This window comes from Paroedura picta, chromosome 2 (assembly GCF_049243985.1).
Source record: "Paroedura picta isolate Pp20150507F chromosome 2, Ppicta_v3.0, whole genome shotgun sequence".
NCBI lineage: Eukaryota > Metazoa > Chordata > Lepidosauria > Squamata > Gekkonidae > Paroedura > Paroedura picta.
In genome coordinates, this window is record NC_135370.1 from 6,732,126 (window position 1) to 6,752,232 (window position 20,107).

Consider the following 20,107-nt stretch of genomic DNA (forward strand, 5'->3'; position numbering starts at 1 on the left):
AACAAAGTGAGGTCTTTGGACAGACGAGCCTCATGGAATGACTTCCTCAGAGCAACCTTTGCACTGAGGCAATCATTATCAAACCAAGAAGAAGGTCGGGCTGTAGTAGATCTTAGGGGTTGGGCCTTAGTTCTGCAGGCCAAAGCAATTTGATCAAATATTCTTAGAATCTCAGAAGGGGAACCAGTTCTAGTGATAACCTGTTTTAGGTTAGTCATCTGAGCAGAGTTAAGGAATAGGGTGAATTCACTGCCAACTTTAGGTGACCATCTAATTCTATTAAGGATCATAGTGTTTTCCAGGGGAGAGGGTTGAGTTTGGTCTGGAGTAACGGTATAAAGGGTTCGGAATGAGAGCTGGAGTGGTAGATGGTCACTTTCGGTGCGTGAGTCTATTGACAGAGAATAAACTGATGCGAAAAAATTGAAAGAACATAAGCTATAGTCAAGTACACTCCTACCACGGGTTGTGCAAAAAGTGAAATCCTTTGAACCGGGAAATTGGTCGAGACCATTTAGAACAAGCAGATTGTGTGCCAGACAGTATTCGATCAATTTAAGACCTGCCCTACTGATTTGCCGTTATGCACAACGTCGTTGACAATCTGCCACACACCTGAAAACGATCTGCAAAAAGCGCTTCCTTGTAGCGCTTTTAGGGAAATCCCCAAAAGTGGATTCACCCTCCGGAAAGCGATACAGTCCTGCAACCAATCTGCAACACTAGCGAAAAAGACCTGTGCGTTAACATTGTTGCGGTTTCTACAAAGTCCCTCCCCCTGGCTCTCTCCTCTGATCTTCCGGCGAAGCGATCGCCATTTTTTTTTTCTCCGAGCGAGCGGGGATAAACGCACCAGTGAGCCTCTGTTTAGAGGCTTCCCCGGCTTCAGTCCCTCCCCTTCAGTCACTAAGCACAAACAAGAGAAGCCCGTTTGCCCCTTTATTTTTTACACATTCATTCAGCCGAAAATCGGGCCCGTGAGAGGGGGGGGGGATTTTTTTTTTTCACTCGGAGGGAGCGTGGCAACGAATAAATGACAGCTCAAACACACCAGGCAGCTGGATGGGTCTCTCCGTTGCAACGAATCAACACAGATTCGTTGCAATGGGTCTGGTTTAAAAAAAAAACTTTCTTAAAGGGAAAGGGGCTGTTTGGAAGCATGCTAACGGCTGCCCATTGGATTTTCAGCCGAAAATCGGGCCCGTGAGAGGGGGGGGGATTTTTTTTTTTCACTCGGAGGGAGCGTGGCAACGAATAAATGACAGCTCAAACACACAAGGCAGCTGGATGGGTCTCTCCGTTGCAACGAATCAACACAGATTCGTTGCAATGGGTCTGGTTTTTTTTAAAAAAAAACTTTCTAAAAGGGAAAGGGGCTGTTTGGGAGCATGCTAACGGCTGCCCATTGGCTGCTTGATGGCCAGGGGTGGGACGAGCTTGGCAAGAGCGCTTCCTTTCTAGCGATTTTTGCCGAGACCGGAAGCCTGTGGAAAACGCTACAAAACGCAACTGGATTCCACTACAAAGGCAGGTATGCATAACGACGAATTCCACTATTTTAAATGGCGATTTTTCATTCAGCAACCAATTTGCTACAAAGATCCCGGTGCGAAAAGCCCCTATGTTATAGACCCCATTCTGAGGTTCGGGAGAAGTAGGTTTCTTAAATAAGAGAACTGCTGAACTACGCTTACTGTTTAAAAAAACCCTTCTTCCTAATATCCATCTGGTTCCTTTTCTCCCATAATTTAAACCCATTATTGTGAGTCCTATCCTGCCAATATTCTCCCTGCCCTCTTCTGACAACCTTTCAAGAACTTCAAGAGAGCCATCCTGTCCCCTCTCAGCTTCCTCTTCTCCAGGCTGAACATTCCCAAGTCCCTCAGCCTTTCTTCATAGGGCTTGGAACCCAGGCCCTGGATCACCCTCATCACTCTCCTCAGCCCCCTCTCAATTTTGTCCACATCAACCAGGGCCAGGGCCTTCTGGGTTCTAGCCCCTACCTGGTGGAATGAACTCCTAGAAGAGCTGCGAGCCCTGCGGGATTTATCAGCTTTCTGCAGGGCCTGCAAAACGGAGCTCTTCCACCAGGCCTATGGCTGAGGCCAGTGCCTTCTGGTAAGATTGCACCTCTCCTCTCCTCTCCTCTCCTCTCCTCTCCTCTCCTCTCCTCTCCTCTCCTCTCCTCTCCTCTCCTCTCCTCTCCTCTCCTCTCCTCTCCTCTCCTCTCCTCTCCTCTCCTCTCCTCTCCTCTCCTCTCCCCTCCCCTCCCCTCCCCTCCCCTCCCCTCCCCTCCCCTCCCCTCCCCTCCCCTCCCCTCCCCTCCCCTCCCTCTTCTCGTCTTTCCTCTTCTCTTCCTCTTCTCTCCTCTTCTCTTCCTCTTCCTCTTCTCAGGGTTACACATGCAGTGATCCCTGGTCTCCTCTTTGAGTAGTGTTGCTGCCACAAATTTTGTTAGTCTTTAAGGTGCTCCTGGACTCTTGCTCTTTTCTGCCCCACAGGCAGTCCTGGGAAAGCTGTGCCATGTAATTCAACTGAAGAGCTCTAAAGAAAAGCTATGAGTAGAATGCATCTTTAGACCCCAGTACCTGTTGACAGTGACTTTCTGTCCTCACTTATTAATGAGTATTCTCTTTGTATACCAGTCATGACTCAGGTTTAAGGAGAAACCCTAACAAATTTAATATTGCACAAGTCTTAGTATCCAAATGACAGGTACGATGAGGAGGAGGAGGAGGAGAATGACAGAGAACTTTGTTTATCCTTCCAAAAACAGGAATGTTATTGAGCCAGAGGTGAGGAGAGAAACAAAATACTCCATTCCCCTTAACTGGGCGATAAACAGGAAAGTCTCTCCTACTTACTTTGTAGGGTGGGTCTCCAACCACACCTTCCCCATTGAATAATATTCCATCCTCCTTCCCTGTCTGCACTGCAAGTGGAGCCATTCCAGCCCATTGTTATTTAAACCTCAACACAAAGGTTGCATGAAGACAGAAACGGCCACCATGTTTGGTTTTTAAAAAAAATGTTGCAGATTGATTGGTGACTGATCTGGGTTTGGTTTTTTCTTGGCTCCGCAGTTTCCATTCCCACCCCGCCCTGTTTAACAAAAGGAAGTTTGGGGGAAGAGGTGAAAACAAACCAAAATCCCAGATGTGATTGCAACACATCTTTGATATGCAAAACAAATCCTTAAATAACCCCCAACTAGTTTGTGGAGGAGATATCATGAAAGTAGCTCAGGTTGATTCTACACCAGGGGTTTGGTCTAGTTTTGCAGCTGATAGGACACATTTAGGGTTGCCAGCACTCAGTTGGAGCCCCTCCCCCTCAGTTTTCAGGCTCTCGGAAACTTACTAAGCTCAGGGAGGGAAGAAGCAGGAAGCAAATGTGATGTGCTGATGTCAAGTGGAAGTGATGCAGACATGTTGGTGATGTCAGAGGGTGATGCTCTGGATCTTGGGCAAAAATCTATGGTAAGGCGCTAAATCTACCATAGAGTTTTTGCACCAAAACCGGAGCGGCACCCCCTGATGTTGCTGACATCATTTCCAGGTGCCATCAGAATGTTGCATTAATTTTGGGGGTGGTCCTTCCTACTCCCAAAATGTGAACCCCACCATTCCCCACCAGCAGCTATGAGGGACCTGGGAACCCTAGATGCATTCTCCCCTCTCACTTCCACACAGCATTAGAGGATCGGGCCGCGCCCGGAAGCCACGCCCGCGGACCGGGCCGTGCCCGCGAGCCACGCCCGTGGATCGGGCCGCACCCGCGGATCGGGCTGCGCGGGCGCGGCCTGCACGGGCGCAGCCCGGCCCCGATTCCTTCTCCCCGCCCTCCCGCAGTAAGTAGCTTCCCGGGTCGCAAGCTTGCGGCCTGGGAAGTTTTTTACTGCGGGGGGGGGACGGGGAGAGGGAGCTGCGGCCCGGCGCCATGGCCTTCGCGGCCCGCCGCCGGGCCGCGGCCCGCAGGTTGGGGACCACTGTGTTAGACCATTCTCTGTTATTTGTTATATCAGAGATCTCTTTCAATTGATTACAAATGTTACAAATGTTAGTGCATATTTTCTAGTTCCATGTATACCGCCCTGAGATGCCTAGTGACGGTTGGTATAAAATGCAAACAAACAAAATGAATTTAAAAATTTTAATATATGATTCAGAAGTACAGCTGTGCACATGCCCACCCGGGGCCCCTCACCGGCCATTTTCGGTTTAAGGTGGGTGGGTCAGAATGACCATATATGGATGGTCATATCATTCAATAAATGTGTAACAAATGTTAAACAATATATTAAAAAATAAGTAACTCCCGCCCATTTGGGAAACCCTTCCAGGGCAGTCAACAAACCCTGATTGACAAAGCCTGGTCCAACAGATATTTCTATGCAAAATTCTTCTCTAGTGCAGTAGACACTTTCTAAATTAACAGGAAGAGCCATCAGTTTTATTTATTTCTTGGCCACCCCACTGCTAAAATAGATTCAGGGGTGGCTTGCAATATAAAAAATAGATTTACTATAAAAACTTTAGAATCATAAAATTCTTAAACTGAATTACTGGAAGGGGCTGTGCCACTCCAGAACACTTCAAATGTACTTCAGAGGCACTGTTACTGGGAGAAACACTCAAGGGGTATTTTTACCCTAAAGCACACATAATGGGCTGGGGTTAACAGAAAGGTACTCCTCAAAGTCCAACTCCATATATTTCCAGGGATTCTTTCTTATCCCCGTCCTTTCCTGTCTAACCACACCTTCCCATTTAACAAAACATCATAATCCTACATTGGCTGAATCACAACCAGATGAGTTCTAACCAGTTTGTGATTAGAAAGAAAACTCCTAGGTGGCTCTAAATTGGGGACATTGTTTATTTATGGGCAGGTGCAAATACCTTAAGAGGAAGAAAGTCTTAGAGCATGGTTCTCATCCTGGGGTTCGGGACCCCTTTGGGAGTTGAACGACCCTTTCACAGGGGTCGCAGCAGGGCAAGCAGCTTGGCCAGGGGGGCACCATCCACACAACAGCCTTGTGGGGTAGATCGAGATAGAGTGTTTGTCGGCATGGTAGGACAAGAGACAGAACTGAACTGAGAAACCCCAGGGGAAAAAACTACTTATATACAATCATGAACAATGGATCTTCACACCAGTGGTCAATTTCGGTTTAATTTCTGTGAAAGAACACTTGCATAATTTGATGGTTGGGGGTCACCACAACATGAGGAACTGTATTAAAGGGTCGCGGCATTCGGAAGGTTGAGGAGTCACTTCTAGCCATACCCTGCCCTCCACGGGCAACTTGAGCAGGAATTTACCCCCAAACCACGGATAATTTCTCTGCCACATTTATCCCACAGGGAGGGTATGTTCAGTCTCCATTTTTGTTTCCAGATCTACAGTCAATTTAATACGAGAACAAGAGTCCTATAGCACCCTGGGGACTCACAAAATTTGTGGCAGCGAATGAGCTTTCATGAGTTGCTGCGTGTTTCTTCAGATAAGATCAAAATGGCTACCCATCGAATATGAATCACTACTTCTGTTTGATGCATATGAAATGCTGTGGGAAGCTAAGTCATACAGAGCTCATTATGTCTGGCTTCTCAAAAGGCCGTGAGGGATTTTAAAGGTAGCTTCTTGTGTTACCCAAACATCATCTGATGACTGCGTGATGATCCTGTTTGTGACTGACAGGCCAATTTCCCCGTGGGTGGAGTCAGAGGCAGGGTGGTGTACTCTCGCTTGAATCAAACAGATCTGCCTGGAAGACGGACTTCTGTTTCCTAAATGTTAGCACAAGGATTAGGGCGATGCTGAAGAAGAAATGCCTTCATTTTCATATGGCCCAATTCCAGTGTTCATTCTAAAAGGGAGGTTACTTTGGTTCTCCTCTTTGAGAGGAAAGATGTAGGACAAGGAAGTTAATCTCTGAATGTCTCTTGCCTACAGCAGTGGTCCCCAACCTTTTTATCACCGGGGACCGGTCAACGCTTGACAATTTTACTGAGGCCTGGCAGGGGTAGACTTTTGCTGAGGGACGTTGCTGTCGCTGCCGCTGCCTGAGCCCCTGCTCCACTTGCTTTCCTGCCAGCGCCACTGACTTTCCGCTGCCCACTGGGGGGGCACTGCCAGCAGCAGCTGCGCAGTGCCGCACCGAGGGGGAGCCCCAGCCATGGTGGCCGCTGGAGAGCATCAAAGGTGAGCCAGCGGCAAAGTGGCAGGGCAGCCCCTGAGGCAGCAGCCGGGGAGGAGGACGAGGAGGAGCCACGGCCCGGTACCGACTGATCCACGGACCGGCACCAGTCCCCGGACCGGGGGTTGGGGACCACTGCCCTACAGTATCAGAAAAAGAAAAGCCTACAGGGCTGCCATGTTGGCCGAGACCTCACAGCACATTCCAACGCCAAGTTCTGTGATGCAGCTCTGTTTACACACAACAGCCTGTGTTGCTTTGGTCTTAAACTTCCCCATTACCACATAATTACAGGAATGGCCTTGAAGGAAACAGGGCCATCCTGAGCTAAGGCATGCAGAGTATAAACAGGCAAAGTTCTGCCACATAGAGAGCTTTGTCCAATTTTTGAGAGTATAAAGTCCCCGTGAAGCCTTGTCTGAGTAAGGGAAGACAGGTACTCTCTGGGGCATACGATGGCATCATAAGAACCATTTATGCAGTGGGAACTTCACTGCCCCAGCTCCTGTGCAAGAACACAAATCCGGGGTGGACAACGTGCACCAGGCCACACGCTCCACATGTGGGTGCAGGAAGAGGTGGGACAACCTTCCACGACTAAAACTCCAGCCTGCAGCCCGGCATGAAACCTCCAGTGCATAAACAGTCAAGGCCGACTCAGAATACATGTCTGCAGCATAGCCATCAACAGCTTGGATGCTGGTCTGCAAGGAGAGATGCGGCCATACTATTCTGGATGGAACAGGATTTGCAGCAGTCTTCTAAACCCATTGACTTCAATGGACTTAGAACAGTGTGACTCTGCTAATTCTGCAAGTATTATTCAACATGTATCCAAACAACACTAAGGCTGTCTGTCTTTAAGGTCCCACAAAAGTCCTTTTTGTTCATGTGGAATGAGGGCAGCTGTAACACTCATTAAGCTGCACTCTGCCACGGAGCTGTGATCTCCTGCTAACTGTCAGTGCTAAAAAAAAGAAGGAATGATAGGTTATCTTCCATGAACCCACAGCTTGGTTGCTAAAGGTAGTAAAACTGTACCTTGGACAAATGAAGCTGCCTTATCCTGAATCAAAACACTGGTCTATCCTAGTCAATATTCATTACTAGCAGAAGTTCTCCAGGGTCCCAAGCAGAGGACTTTCCCATACCATGTTGCCTGGGCCTTTAAACTGGAGATACTGGGATTGAATCTGGGACCATCTACATGCCAAGCAGAGGCTCTGCCACTGTGTCTGTCCCACCCATAACTTCCTTTGGGTAACAAAATCCCTTGGCCCAAATTATTTCTCCCTAAAATTAGTTAGTACATGGAATTCACTGATGCAGGAAATGGTAGCAGCTACAAGATGGCTGCAATGGTGAAAATTGTGAAATGGTGCAATGGTGAAAATTGTCGTGTGGGGCCACGCTTGGTGAGGTCTGCAAAGAGAAGATGGTCAAGTCTTTGTGGGACCTGCATCACTTTCTCATGGCCACTAGAAGCAAAATTTGAAGTGCAATGTAAGATGAACATACGTACACATGGAATTTGTTGACACAGTTTACACAATTCCTTCCTCTCCCATACATGTTTCTCTACATTAAGATTTTTATTGGGTGCCCCTCCCCCCCAAGAATTAGCAGGACATTGGCAGCCCCAATTTCATGGCACAGCCTTCCAGGTCAGGCTGCCAAATCCAAGTGGAGAAATTCCTGAAGCTAAGGGGGCGCAGGCTACAGAGGGCAAGGTTTGGGAAGGGAAGGGACCTCAGCAGAGTACAATGCGATAATTCAAAATTAACACCGAGAAATGCTGGCCTCCCTACCAACAATACAACATACACAGCATCTGCTAAGTTACCAACTGTTCCCTTTTTAAGTTTAATAAGGTAGTTGAAGAATATAATTTAATATCAATTAATTCAATAGTTCAATTACAACTGTTTTATCAGTGTAAAGTTAACTGTATAAACCCTGTTGTTAACCACTCAGCCAATCAGGAAGCCAATCACCTTATAAAATAAGGTGACCAGATTTTAACATTGGTAAAGCGGGACACCATTGACATGGGGGGGGGGGGTCTTGATTAAAAATTTGGTCTGTATGGAGCAACAAAATTTTTCATAGAACACAAAAACAGTTTTGTAATATATATATTTTTACTTGCAACGTAAGTACAATTTGCCAGGTGCCCCCAAATGTCCCTCCAAAAGTGGGGCAATCTGGTCACCTTACTATAAAAGCAAAGTGATGATGATGCAGCCATCTTCCTAGTCTAGTCTGCACACAATAGATAATGCACTGTCAATGCACTTTAGAAGTAGGTTTTCCTGTTCTGTACAGGAAAATCCAGCTGCCAAAGCACATTGAAAGTGCATTATCCTATCTGTGCGGAATGGGCCCACGTGAACTGACCTCTGTCAGCTGGAGATCAGTTGCAATCCCAGGAGATTTCCTGGCTCCATCTGGAAAATGGCAGCCCTAGTCCAGATGTTTGTCAGAATACCCTTCTGGTGGACACAGAAGGGGCTGGAGGATTTAGCTTGCCAGGAGGATTTTTGGACAATCATTTCTGACAGACTGCTGCTGGTTAGTGAGGGACTCATGGGCAGGAAACTAGGCCTGGCCTTGTGATGCAGTGATGTCACCTCTGGCCTGCATTAAAAATGACGTCATCACATTATCACAGACACTCTAGGAGTTAGGCAAAAACTCTATGCTTACCCATAGAGTTTATGCCCAAATACAAGTGTGTTGTCATGTCATCAATGAGGACATGGTAGCCAGTTTTTTTCTTTTGTCCACCATACTATATTGGAGTTCCAGAGGGGTCCACAGGCTCAGAAAGTTTGGGGAATCATAAGCCACAGTACAGGTACTCTGAATTAACAGTGGCCATAATAGGCTACGGACAGAATAGCTCCTCCTGTTTCCTGCCAGACCCAAAAAGTCAAGATTAATCTGAATTACTGTTGGCTGGAACCTTCTCGCCAGTGTAACCAGTTCTTCCTGTACAGTTAATACACATTGTTCATTCATGACAGCCCATTCAGCCACTTGGGTTTCTTGTACAACTGAAGTTCTGGCACTCGACAGAAGACAGGCCGAAGCATTTTCCCACACAACAGCTGCAAGAGCAAATGTTTGACTGTTCCAGCATGGAAACACGAGGGCTTTGAGCTCAGTGTCCTTGAAGGGCAGTTAAGTTATTTTCTAAATATGAACTACTTTTGCTGGTGACTGACACATAAGCCCTGCTGTAGTGTAGGGAGAACTCTCTGTACATTTTAAAGCACGCTGTTTTCAAAAGGTTTAGTCAATGGAAAATTAGTTGTCTCTGTTCTCTTTCTGAATGTACTTCAGCATTGTGGAAAGTCTTACCGCAGAGAGCTGTGACCGGCGGCTGCTTTCCCTCCACCCTATTTAAAGGAAATTGTTCTTTAAGCTTTAGCTTTTAGACACCGCATCATTATTCTGTCATCTATAAAAAACCCAGATGATTACACGGACAGTGAGAAAGAGCTTTCAGACTACTTTGGTTAAACGGTACCAACTGCTGCTTATACCGCTGACAGGGAAAATCAAACTCAGACGCTGATGTCTTGAAGGGGATTCCTGCTGTTTGGATTATTTACAGTGGGGAAAAAAAACCTATATAGCTATTCTGCCACATTTGCCAATTTTACAGCATCTCCCCCCCCCCCCCAGAACTGCTATAGTTTCAGCCCTTTCCCAGCAGACTGAACAAACAAGATTTTTCTTAATGCTATAGACCAGAGGTAGCCAAACTGCTAGCATATGCTAGCAGGGGCTCATGGGAATTGTTGTCCATGGACATCTGGAAAGCCACAGTTTGGCCACCCCTGCTAGACTCACCCCAACAAAAAGTTGTAAAATAGCTCAGCATCAAGGGTTCAAAATAAGGACATTCTGCTATTGAATACTGCCAGACCTTGTTTACGGCATTTTCAGCCATCAAAAGACCAACAAAAGCTTTTTATGTGGCCTTTATAGATTTAGCCTCAGCATTTGATTCTTTGGATAGGGACAGGCTGTGGCAAAAATGGCTAATCATCAATATTGAGCCTAGGCTGAATTACCTCAGAAGGCAATGACACTGTAACACCTTGGTGAAGATCAAAATGGAAAGTGAAGACATGTTAACTAAAGAAATACCTGTACAAAATGGAGCACAGCAGGGGTGTGTGTTGCCCCCCCCCCCCCCCCGCCCCCACTTTTCAACAATGATATAGTGAATAAATTGGAGGGTATGGAATTTATGTCTCCCTCGATAAATCAGGTGAAGGTCCCAATGCTCCTTTACACTGATGATATAATTTTGCTGTCCCTAACCCAAATTAAAGAATTGAGGCTTTTGAACTCTGGTGCTGGAGAAGACTATTGCGAGTCCCTTGGACTGCAAGGTGAACAAACCGGTCAGTCCTAGAGGAGATCAGCCCTGACTGCTCCTTAGAAGGCCAGATCCTGAAGATGAAACTCCAATACTTTGGCCACCTCATGAGAAGGAAGGACTCCCTGGAGAAGAGCCTAATGCTGGGAGCGATTGAGGGCAAAGGAAGAAGGGGACGACAGAGAATGAGGTGGCTGGATGGAGTCACTGAAGCAGTCGGTGCAAACTTAAATGGACTCCGGGGAATGGTAGAGGACAGGAAGGCCTGGAGGATCATTGTCCATGGGGTCGCGATGGGTCGGACACGACTTTGCATCTAACAACAAACCCAAATTGGTTTGAAAAGGCTGTTAGATAAGCTGGGTAGTTACTGTAAATAGGGAGGCCTTTCTAGAAACCTGTAAAAATCTAAAGTGATGGTGTCTGGAAGATGTCCCAAAAGATCAGTCTGGAGGATCTTAAATGCTCAGAATGAACAGTGTAAACTATATTAAGCATCCAGGAATCACATGCTTGGAGACCCTGTCTTGGGAAGCCCATTGAACAGCTGCTATGAGGAGCCTGGGGGCCATAGTGCATTTTTTCTTGACAAGGGGTGGGGGCATGGTGGATTCAGCCATCAAGCTATTTGCAAGCAAGGTGATTTCTAGTGGAATCAAAATTTGGGGCTGGGGGGGGATTGGGTCCTAGGTCAACAAAAGAATCCAGAGCCTGCTTCTAAGACGGATATTGGCTCTTCCAAAGGGGGCTCCTGTAGGCCTGATGAGAGCAGAGATGGGCATCCTTTCCCTGAGACAACATAGCCATCTTGAAATACTGGCTGAAAAATGTTTTTAGGGTCTTGGACTCCCTCAGCCGACTGAGCTTTCTGTCCCTTCTTGGAGATAGGAAATATCTAGAGCAGTGTTCCCCAACCTTTTTATCACCGGGGACCACTCACCGGGGACCACTCAACGCCTTTTACTGAGGCCCAGTGGGGGGGGGTAGTTTACTCCTCTACTCTCAGCCACTGCCCTAACTAATGCTCTCTGATCGCTATGGTAATATTTAAACATCCCTTCAAAATAAGATACAGACACGCCACAACAATGAAGTATGTTGTAAAGGGCTGGGGGGGATGAAGTAAAGGGCCGGGGGGGGGAGGAGAGAAGGCGTCCTTCAGGGCCCACCTCCAATTAGTCGAAGGACCACATGTGGTCAACGGCCCACAGGTTGGGGATCGCTAATCTAGAGGACCATCTTAGGACAAATATACCATCCCAGATGATCAAATTTATAAAGAAGCTGGCCAAGAACTGAGGGACTGGATATTTTAATGGATGCTCTGAGAGGAGTATTATTACATCAACCAAGGTAGTTCCCCTCTTTAAATATTTATAAAAGGATCACAACAGATCCCCATATTTAGTGAACCTGATGCACCTGAGGTTGAAGATGGCTCTCACCACTCTGAGATTTCACACAATGCCCATGGCTGTGTGCATGGGTATGCTGAAAGATCAACCACGTGAGCAATGCCTATGTAGCTGTGGCAAAGGGGGAATAGAAGATCTGACCCATTAAATATTGAAATGTAACTTAGAAGTGGAACCCAGAACCAAATTTCTTAGTAGTTAAAGATTCCAAGAAGGTGATGCTCCTATTGTCAGATAACAATCCACATGTTTCTCATAGGATCACACTGTCTGCTCTGGCTGCCAGACAAGAGGCAATGGCTGATTCTGATGATCTGTGATATTGCATTTCATGGATTCCAGTGTATGTGTTATTATCTGCTTTTATTGCTTATGGTTGTCTTTTGTAAGTTGTAAAACTATATTCTATTTCAATGGCTCAGCATTGAGAAGGGGTGGGTATGGATGTCACTGTTAATTTTTCTTTGATAAAGGACAAGGCCTCCAACGTGGTGGGTCGGACACGTATTTTTAAAATTACCCTCTTCTCCTCTGCACTTGGGCTTCCTCATATTTGTGGCTCTGCCATTTTGTGGCTGGCTTCAACTTCTGCAATGACCATTGAAGTGAGCGCGACCACAGGCTCAAACAGGCTCATGAGCTAGACAAAGCCATGGACAGGTCATACTGCCTTAGATTAAGCCAGAGAGCAGGGTAACTTGTTCAGTATTGCCTTCTCAGACTGAAGAGGCGGACTATAGCCAGAGCAACACAAAGATCTTTCTCAGCCTCTGTAAACTAAGATTCTTGAGGTGGAGATGCCTAAACCTGATCCTATGAACGTCTGTTCCTAAGGCAGGTGCTCTGCCCCTGAGCCATGGACGCCCCACTAACATGGACCTGTTTGTGTTATGATTGTTTATTCTTATACTGTGTTGTGTTTGGTTGCAATTGTTGTTTATTGGTGTACATGTTCTACAGACTGTTTTATGTATGGTTCTCTGTTATAATGTAAACCGCCCTGAGCCTCTGGGGAGGGCGGTATAAAAGTATGATAAATAATAAATAATAATAAATAAGGTTGCTAGGGCAACTGTGGACAGCAGCAGGGGACATGGGAGGTAGCCAGATCCAGGCTGGGAAACTCCTAGAGATTTCAGGGTGGATTTAGGGGAGAGCACCACCTTAGTGGGCCACAATGCCATCAAGCCCACCCTCCAAAGTGTCCATTTTCTCCAAGGGTACTTATCCCTGTAGTCTGGAGATGAGGTATAATTGCAGGGGATAAGGAGAAGCTGCCCACCCATGCTGCAGGATTGTGGGAAGAAGCTGCTAGCCCTCTCCTCCCACAGGGAGGACGAAAGAGACCGTCAAAGCACCTTGCAGGGAGACAACAGGACCGGTCAGTCTGGCACCCTACCCATTCCCCTAGGTCAGACTTTTTCAACTTTGGCAGCCCTAGTTGGGAACTCGGGTTGGGGACCACTGCCCTAATGTATTTCCCCACCCCCTTCCGCAGTTCACCAGGGTCTCTAGAGCAATTGACAGTAAAGTTAAAACATGTCAGACTAAACTTAGGAGCGCTTCACACAAATCTATGTGGAAATGCGGCAGGAGAAACAAAAGAGATGTATTCATTGGCAGTAACCTCAGAGGGACTATTCAACAGATGCTCTTGAAAATCACAAATCCACTCAAACGACACTTGTAACGATAACAAATATATCTAAACCAAGCAGAGAACTGCATCTTCTGGTCAAAAGAAGCACAAATGCTGGGGAACTGCAGCAGCACTAGTGCGTTACCTCCTAGATTGGGATGGCCAAACTGTGGCTCTCCAGATGTCAATGGACTACAATTCCCATGAGCCCCTGCCAGATAGAGATTGTAGTCAATGGACATCTGGAAAGCCACAGTTTGGCCACCCCTGTTAGATGAACCTATGGATCACTGGCTGCATGGCAGGCCAAAACTTTGGTGGAACTGTTTCCTGGGCCAGCGTCAGCACCATGGCCAAGGACTTCTGGTGGGCACTTGGGCTTTGGCCACAGACTGTTGGACTGGATGGGTGATTAGCCTGATCCACCAGAGTCTCTCTTGTGTTCATTAGTCTGGAACAATGATGCTCTGTATTCTTGGTGCTTGGGAAGCACCATTGGGAGGGCTTCTGGAGTTCTGGACCTGCTGGTGGACCTTCTGAAAGCACCTGGTTTGGCCACTGTGTGACATAGTGTTGGACTGGATGGGCCATTGGTCTGATTCAACAGGGCTTCTCTCATGTTCATTAAATGTATTTATCTGTCTGTCTAATCCAGTAATTCCCAACCACAGTTCCCTGGAGCCCTGGGGCTCCACGAAAGCTTCCCAGGGGCTCCCTTGTCCTTCCCCTATATCCAGCTGTAATGGATATTACAGCCACACTTCCAGCCCAGTTCCGAGGCTCCTCGAAACCTGAAAGGTATTTCAGGAGCTCCTCCGCAGTCAAAAGGCAGAACAACACTGTTCTAATCTATGCAATCTAAACTATGTCTATACATCTGGGGAAGTGATTCTTGGTGCTTGGGGAGAAACTGTGGGAGGGCTTCTGGAGTTCTGGCCCCACTGATGGGAACCAGAGTGGTATAGTAGTTAGGAATGGCAGTTCCTAATCTGGCGAGCCAGGCCAGATTCCCCATTCCTCCACATGCAGCCAGCTGGGTGACCTTGGGCTCGTCATAACCCTGATAGTGCTGTTCTCACAGAGCAGTCCTATCAGAGCTCTCTCAGCCCCACCTACCTCACAGGGTGCCCTGTTGTGGGGAGACAAAAGGAAGGCTTTGCGACTCCTTTGGGTAGAGAGAAGAGAGGTATAAAACACAACTCGTCTTCTTCTCCTGATGGCCCCTGGGCTGTTTGGTTTTTATCTAATTTATGTATCCATCTATTACATTTATATACCACCCTCCCCTAAACCCCTTTGGCTACTGTGTAACACACAATGCTGAGCTGGAGGGCCCACTGGCCTGATCCAACATGGCTTCTCTTATGTTCTTACATTCTTCCCCAAAACATGATTCAGTACAGAACTAGCAGATACATGCTAGCTTTGACAACCTCTAGGTGCGGCCTGGAGATCTCCTAGAATTACAACAGATTATAGAGATCAACTCCTATGGAGAAATGGGGTGCTTGGGAGGGTGGTCTTGTTGACATTTTATCCTGCTGAGGTCACTGCCCTCTACAAATGCTTCCTTCCCCAACCTCTCCCCACAAATCTCCAGGTGCTTCCCACCCTGGAGTTGGCAAACCAAAGAAAAGGAAGGCACAGAGTAACCGCTTAAGTTGGAAACAACTGGAAAGCATTTTTTCCCTTCCCTTTAAAAATGCAAGACGTAGTTCCTTAGGAGGAACTGATGGTATTCATGCTTATGGAGATGGAGGCCACCAATTGGATTCCTTGAGATTTTAGAGCGCAGTTCGGAGGCAGAGTGTGGGAATTTATTTATTATATTTATATACCACTCAAGTCAATACCGACTTTCAAGGCCAATGAAGAGCAGAGGTGTTTACCATTGCCTGCCACTGCAGCCCTCCCTGGAGGTCTCCCATCCAAGGGCTAGCCAGGGTTGACCCTGCATAGCTTCCCAGAGTAGGCGCCAGGCCATACCACCTTCCCACCAGGAATGGAGAACAAAGACAGAAATAAGAGAATTGGCAACCCCTCCGCCAGGTTTTCAGCTTGGCTTGGGAAACTGTTGCAGACCTCAGCTGGGGTTAAGAATGGCAGTTGAGGTTAAGAATGTCACAGGCCGAGATGCCAGTGAACATTATAAAAGCTCTGTGATGAATGCGTGCATAAAAAGCACAGGCCAAAGCACAGGTTGAGGGAATTAAACAAGCAAGTGGCTGCCCCAAGAGGGTCAGGAAGTACCCTCGGAGAAGAGGGAGTAACCAGAATCAATCCCTTAAAGGAAAAGGTAAAGGTATCCCCTGTGCAAGCACTGCGTCATGTCTGACCCTTGGGGTGATGCCCTCTAGCGTTTTCATGGCAGGCTCAATACAGGGTGGCCTTGCCAGTGCCTTCCCCAGTCATTACCATTTAACCCCCCCCCCCCCCCAGCAAGCTGGGTACTCATTTTACTGACCTCAGAAGGATGGAAGGCTGAGTCAACCTTGAGCCAGCTGCTGGGATTGAACTCCCGGCCTTATGGTCAGAGCTTCAGACTGCATGTCTGCTGCCTTACCACTCTGCGCCACAAGAGGCTAGGCTGGCTTAATTTCTAATTTACCCAACAAGTTCCCCAAATTTCCAGGACTGGTATGACATGCCAGCCTTTTCCCAATCCTAAACTTCGTTACAACTATCTCTGGATGTTTTTCAACACCCTTTCCCAAATAACTGCTAAAATTAGCTCCAGCCTTTCGAAGTAACCATGTTTTAATTGCTCTCGGTGCAGGGTGTGCCCAGCGGCACGCAGAAAGCCAGCTCTTCCTCTACTGATTCAGACGCTTGGAAGGAACCCAAGTCGCAAGCAAACAAACCAACGCTTTGCATAAAGAGTTCACGAGCCATAAAGCAAGAGGAATGGTGTTTCTGAACAGCTGTAGGTTCTAGGCTTAGACGAGGTATTTCCTGGCTGTAATCCTTCCTCTTTGGGCTCTAGACCACAAAGACTGTGCTAAAATATCTGAGCGCAGCTGCAGAAAGCCGAAATGGAAGTGCTCTACTCACCCTTCTTCCCCGACGAAGGTGACGTACAGTTTGTTCCTTTGCAAATCCTTTCTTGAGTAGCCCATGATTTGGTTGAAGGCATCTTCCAGCAAATGGTCTCTCCTGATAATTAATCTGCACAGTGAGACAAATCGAAGTCCAGCAAGTCACAATTGGTGGCTTCACTGTTATTTTTCCTGCAACATTGAGACCAATGGGGTGGCTGGTGGACATAACTATCACAGGCCACCGACTGTCTCCTCTTTCATCTTACAACAGCAATTTAATATTTGGTCTGTTTGGACAACATTTTCCTGGGCTCCTGGTTAGGCCCTGTAGAGCAGGGGTAGTCAACCTGTGGTTCTCCAGATGTTCATGGACTACAATTCCCATGAGCCCCTGCCAGAGTTTGCTGGCAGGGGTTCATGGGAATTGTAGCCCATGGACATCTGGAGGACCACAGGTTGACTACCCCTGCTGTAGAGAACGTAGTGTCACAAGGAAAATGTCTCCCCACCCTTCCCCTAGGGCCACTAGAGAGAGAAAAGACTGCTGTTGAAGGGGGCTTTGACTCACAGGTGAAGTGTTGAGGACCCCGCGATCGAAGGTGGGAGGAAGTTGGTCGTAGTCTTGTGTTTGATCTGTAAGAAATGCTCAAGTCTGTAAGATGGTTCTACTTACTTTAATTTCCCGGGGCCTTGCCCGTATCCTTTCGTTTCCAGCTTCCGGTAGAAATTCCTCAGCTTGGCTTCGAAATCTCTTTTATATGGAGCCGGGGCGCGGGCGTTGGCACGCTGAGTCCCTGCAGGCAAGTAAGAAGTCCAAGCACAATGGCTTCAGGGGCACAAATGGTGAGCCACAGTGAGTGAAGGGGGGGGGTAATCAGACTGTGACCCACTGGTGGGACCCTGGACAATTTACGGTGGGTCACCCAGCGCATACTGGCTATTTGCTTTTTAATGAAAATGCATGTGACAGCCGCTAGAAGTGGCTCACAACTTGCAACATCACTACAAAACCATTAAAAAACACGTCCACTAGAAGACTGGCTGATGCCATTAAGGCACAAGAGGTTACCAGGATTCTTGCAAAGATGATTAGACCAGGATGTGACCCCAGCGAGTCCTTAAACAAATGTGTACATTCCAGATCATTTTAACAGAGATTTAAAAGGTAAAGGTATCCCCTGTGCAAGCACCGGGTCATGTCTGACCCTTGGGGTGACGCCCTCTAGCGTTTTCATGGCAGACTCAATATGGGGTGGTTTGCCAGTGCCTTCCCCAGTCATGACCGTTTACCCCCCAGCAGCAAGCTGGGTACTCATTTTACCGACCTCGGAAGGATGGAAGGCTGAGTCAACCTTGAGCCGGCTGCTGGGATCGAACTCCCAACCTCATGAGCAAAGCTTTCAGGCAGCTGCCTTACCACTCTGCGCCACAAGAGGCTCATAACAGAGATTTAGTTACAGCTTAAATGCTTAATTAATAATTGTGTGCCGTCAAGGCACAATTGACTCATGATGACCCTGGGATGGGGGTCTCAAGGCAAGAGATCAGCAGGGGTGGTTTTACCATTGCCTGCCTCTGCATAGCAACTCCATAGCAGCCTCCCATCCAAGGACTAACCATGGCTGACCTTGCTTAGCTTCCAAGCTTAAGCGGTTTTGGACTAGCCAGAGTTATTAGGGCTTGTGGCGCAGAGTGTTAAGGCAGCAGACATGCAGTCTGAAAGCTCTGCCCATGAGGCTGGGAGTTCAATCCCAGCAGCAGGCTCAAGGTTGACTCAGCCTTCCATCCTTTCGAGGTCAGTGAAATGAGTATCCAGCTTGCTGGGGGGTAAACTGATAATGACTGGGGAAAGGAATGGCAAACCACCCCGTATTGAGTCTGCCATGTAAACGCTAGAGGGCGTCACCCCAAGGGTCAGACATGACTCGGTGCTTGCACAGGGGATACCTTTACCTTTACAAGAGATGAGCAGAGGTGGTTTTAGCCATTGCTTTCCTCTGCACAGCAACCCCTGTCTTCCTTGGAGGTTGGCCATCCAAATAATAACCATGGCCCACACTGCTTCCCAGCTCCCATTTGATCAGGCTGGTCCGAGCTGTTAGGCTGTCCTTACAGGCTTTGAGCTCCTAGATGTGCCCTCTAGTTTATAAATCCAAAATGCATTGGCAGAATCCAGGGTTTAAAAAAACAAAATTTAAACGGAGTGATGCCAACCCACCCTTCCCATAATCTGTGGGTGGCTTCAAATAGAAAGCTTCCAGAGTGACAGGAAGCAGGAGGGAACACTTCGTCATTAAAAAGAAATCGCACAAACCTTTAAGCTCAGCTAAAAACAGCATCTTATTTTACCCATTATAAAGGAAAATGGAAGCGGTGTGCAATGAATTCAAACACTAATTGCCTTTACATGAGCAATGATCGACACAGAAAATGTACATCTGAATGCAGAACCCTTGAGTGCCGGTCACTGAAAACATATGAACATCACGCACAAGGTGTTCAGAGACACTCTGAATAAATCTTTGTGGGTCTTCAAGATGCCACTGGACTCTGATTTTGTTTTGTTGAAAAATATAGTATGCCTGCCATTTAAAAAAAAATGTACATCCAGTTTAATCTGTGAGTCAACTGTGAACTTAATTGCTGCTTGAGCTCTCAGAAATCTGCTTTCATCTTCGTGCCTGTATGACACATAACCAAACCTGTGCTCGGTTTGGAAAGTGGGGGCTCTCTCAGCTCTGTCTGCAGGAAAGCCACATTTCCCCATATGCATCTGCTTGCTGCCACTGGGTAAGCAAAGCAGGTAACCAAACCACAAGTGCTATCTTGAGAGGAAGCCTGGGTACACTCACTTCCTATTTTAATTCTGTCTTTCTTCACGGGTTGCAAACTCTGTTCTTCAGGGGTTGCAAACTCTGTTAACTTTTTCCAGCATCTTGCTGTTTCCTTCCTTTCACAGCCTATGAATGGTGCTGCCTCTTGAATTTCTCACTCTTCCAAAATAGGTTATCAAATCCAAGGAGATGAAACCACCCCGTATCCCAAAATGATACCTCAGCTCTTAACAAGTCCCTTTGTAAGTACGTTAATAACATGGGCGTGCGTCCAAAGCTCAAATGTCAGAACAAATATCGAGAGAGAGATGTGGGGAAAAGAACAGAAAGGAGAGGAAGTACAAAGAACGGCATGAACTGATCTGACAGCGGCCAGACCTGCGCAGCCATCTTTATTTTTATTTGCTAGGGTTAAAAAGGGACACACCAACACAGGCCTAAAGGAACTCAACAGCAAGAACAGAAGAAGGCCAAAGCTGGATCAAAGCTGAAATAGGAAACAGGAGAATTGTGAGGAGGGGTACAGGAGTACACAACACCGGCTAAGGTGGCATGTCACTTCCTGTTTAAGTTACCAAGGTTTTTG

The 20,107-nt window shown here is 47.2% G+C and overlaps 1 protein-coding gene across 1 annotated transcript in view; it reads right to left on the reverse strand.

The window, feature by feature from the left end:
- Positions 1-20,107, reverse strand: part of HECW2 (HECT, C2 and WW domain containing E3 ubiquitin protein ligase 2) — a 249,813-nt gene that overhangs the window by 21,717 nt on the left and 207,989 nt on the right. The window contains 2 exon segments of the mRNA XM_077319283.1: positions 16,701-16,814; positions 17,361-17,481. Of these exon segments, the coding sequence (XP_077175398.1) occupies positions 16,701-16,814; positions 17,361-17,481 (235 nt within the window).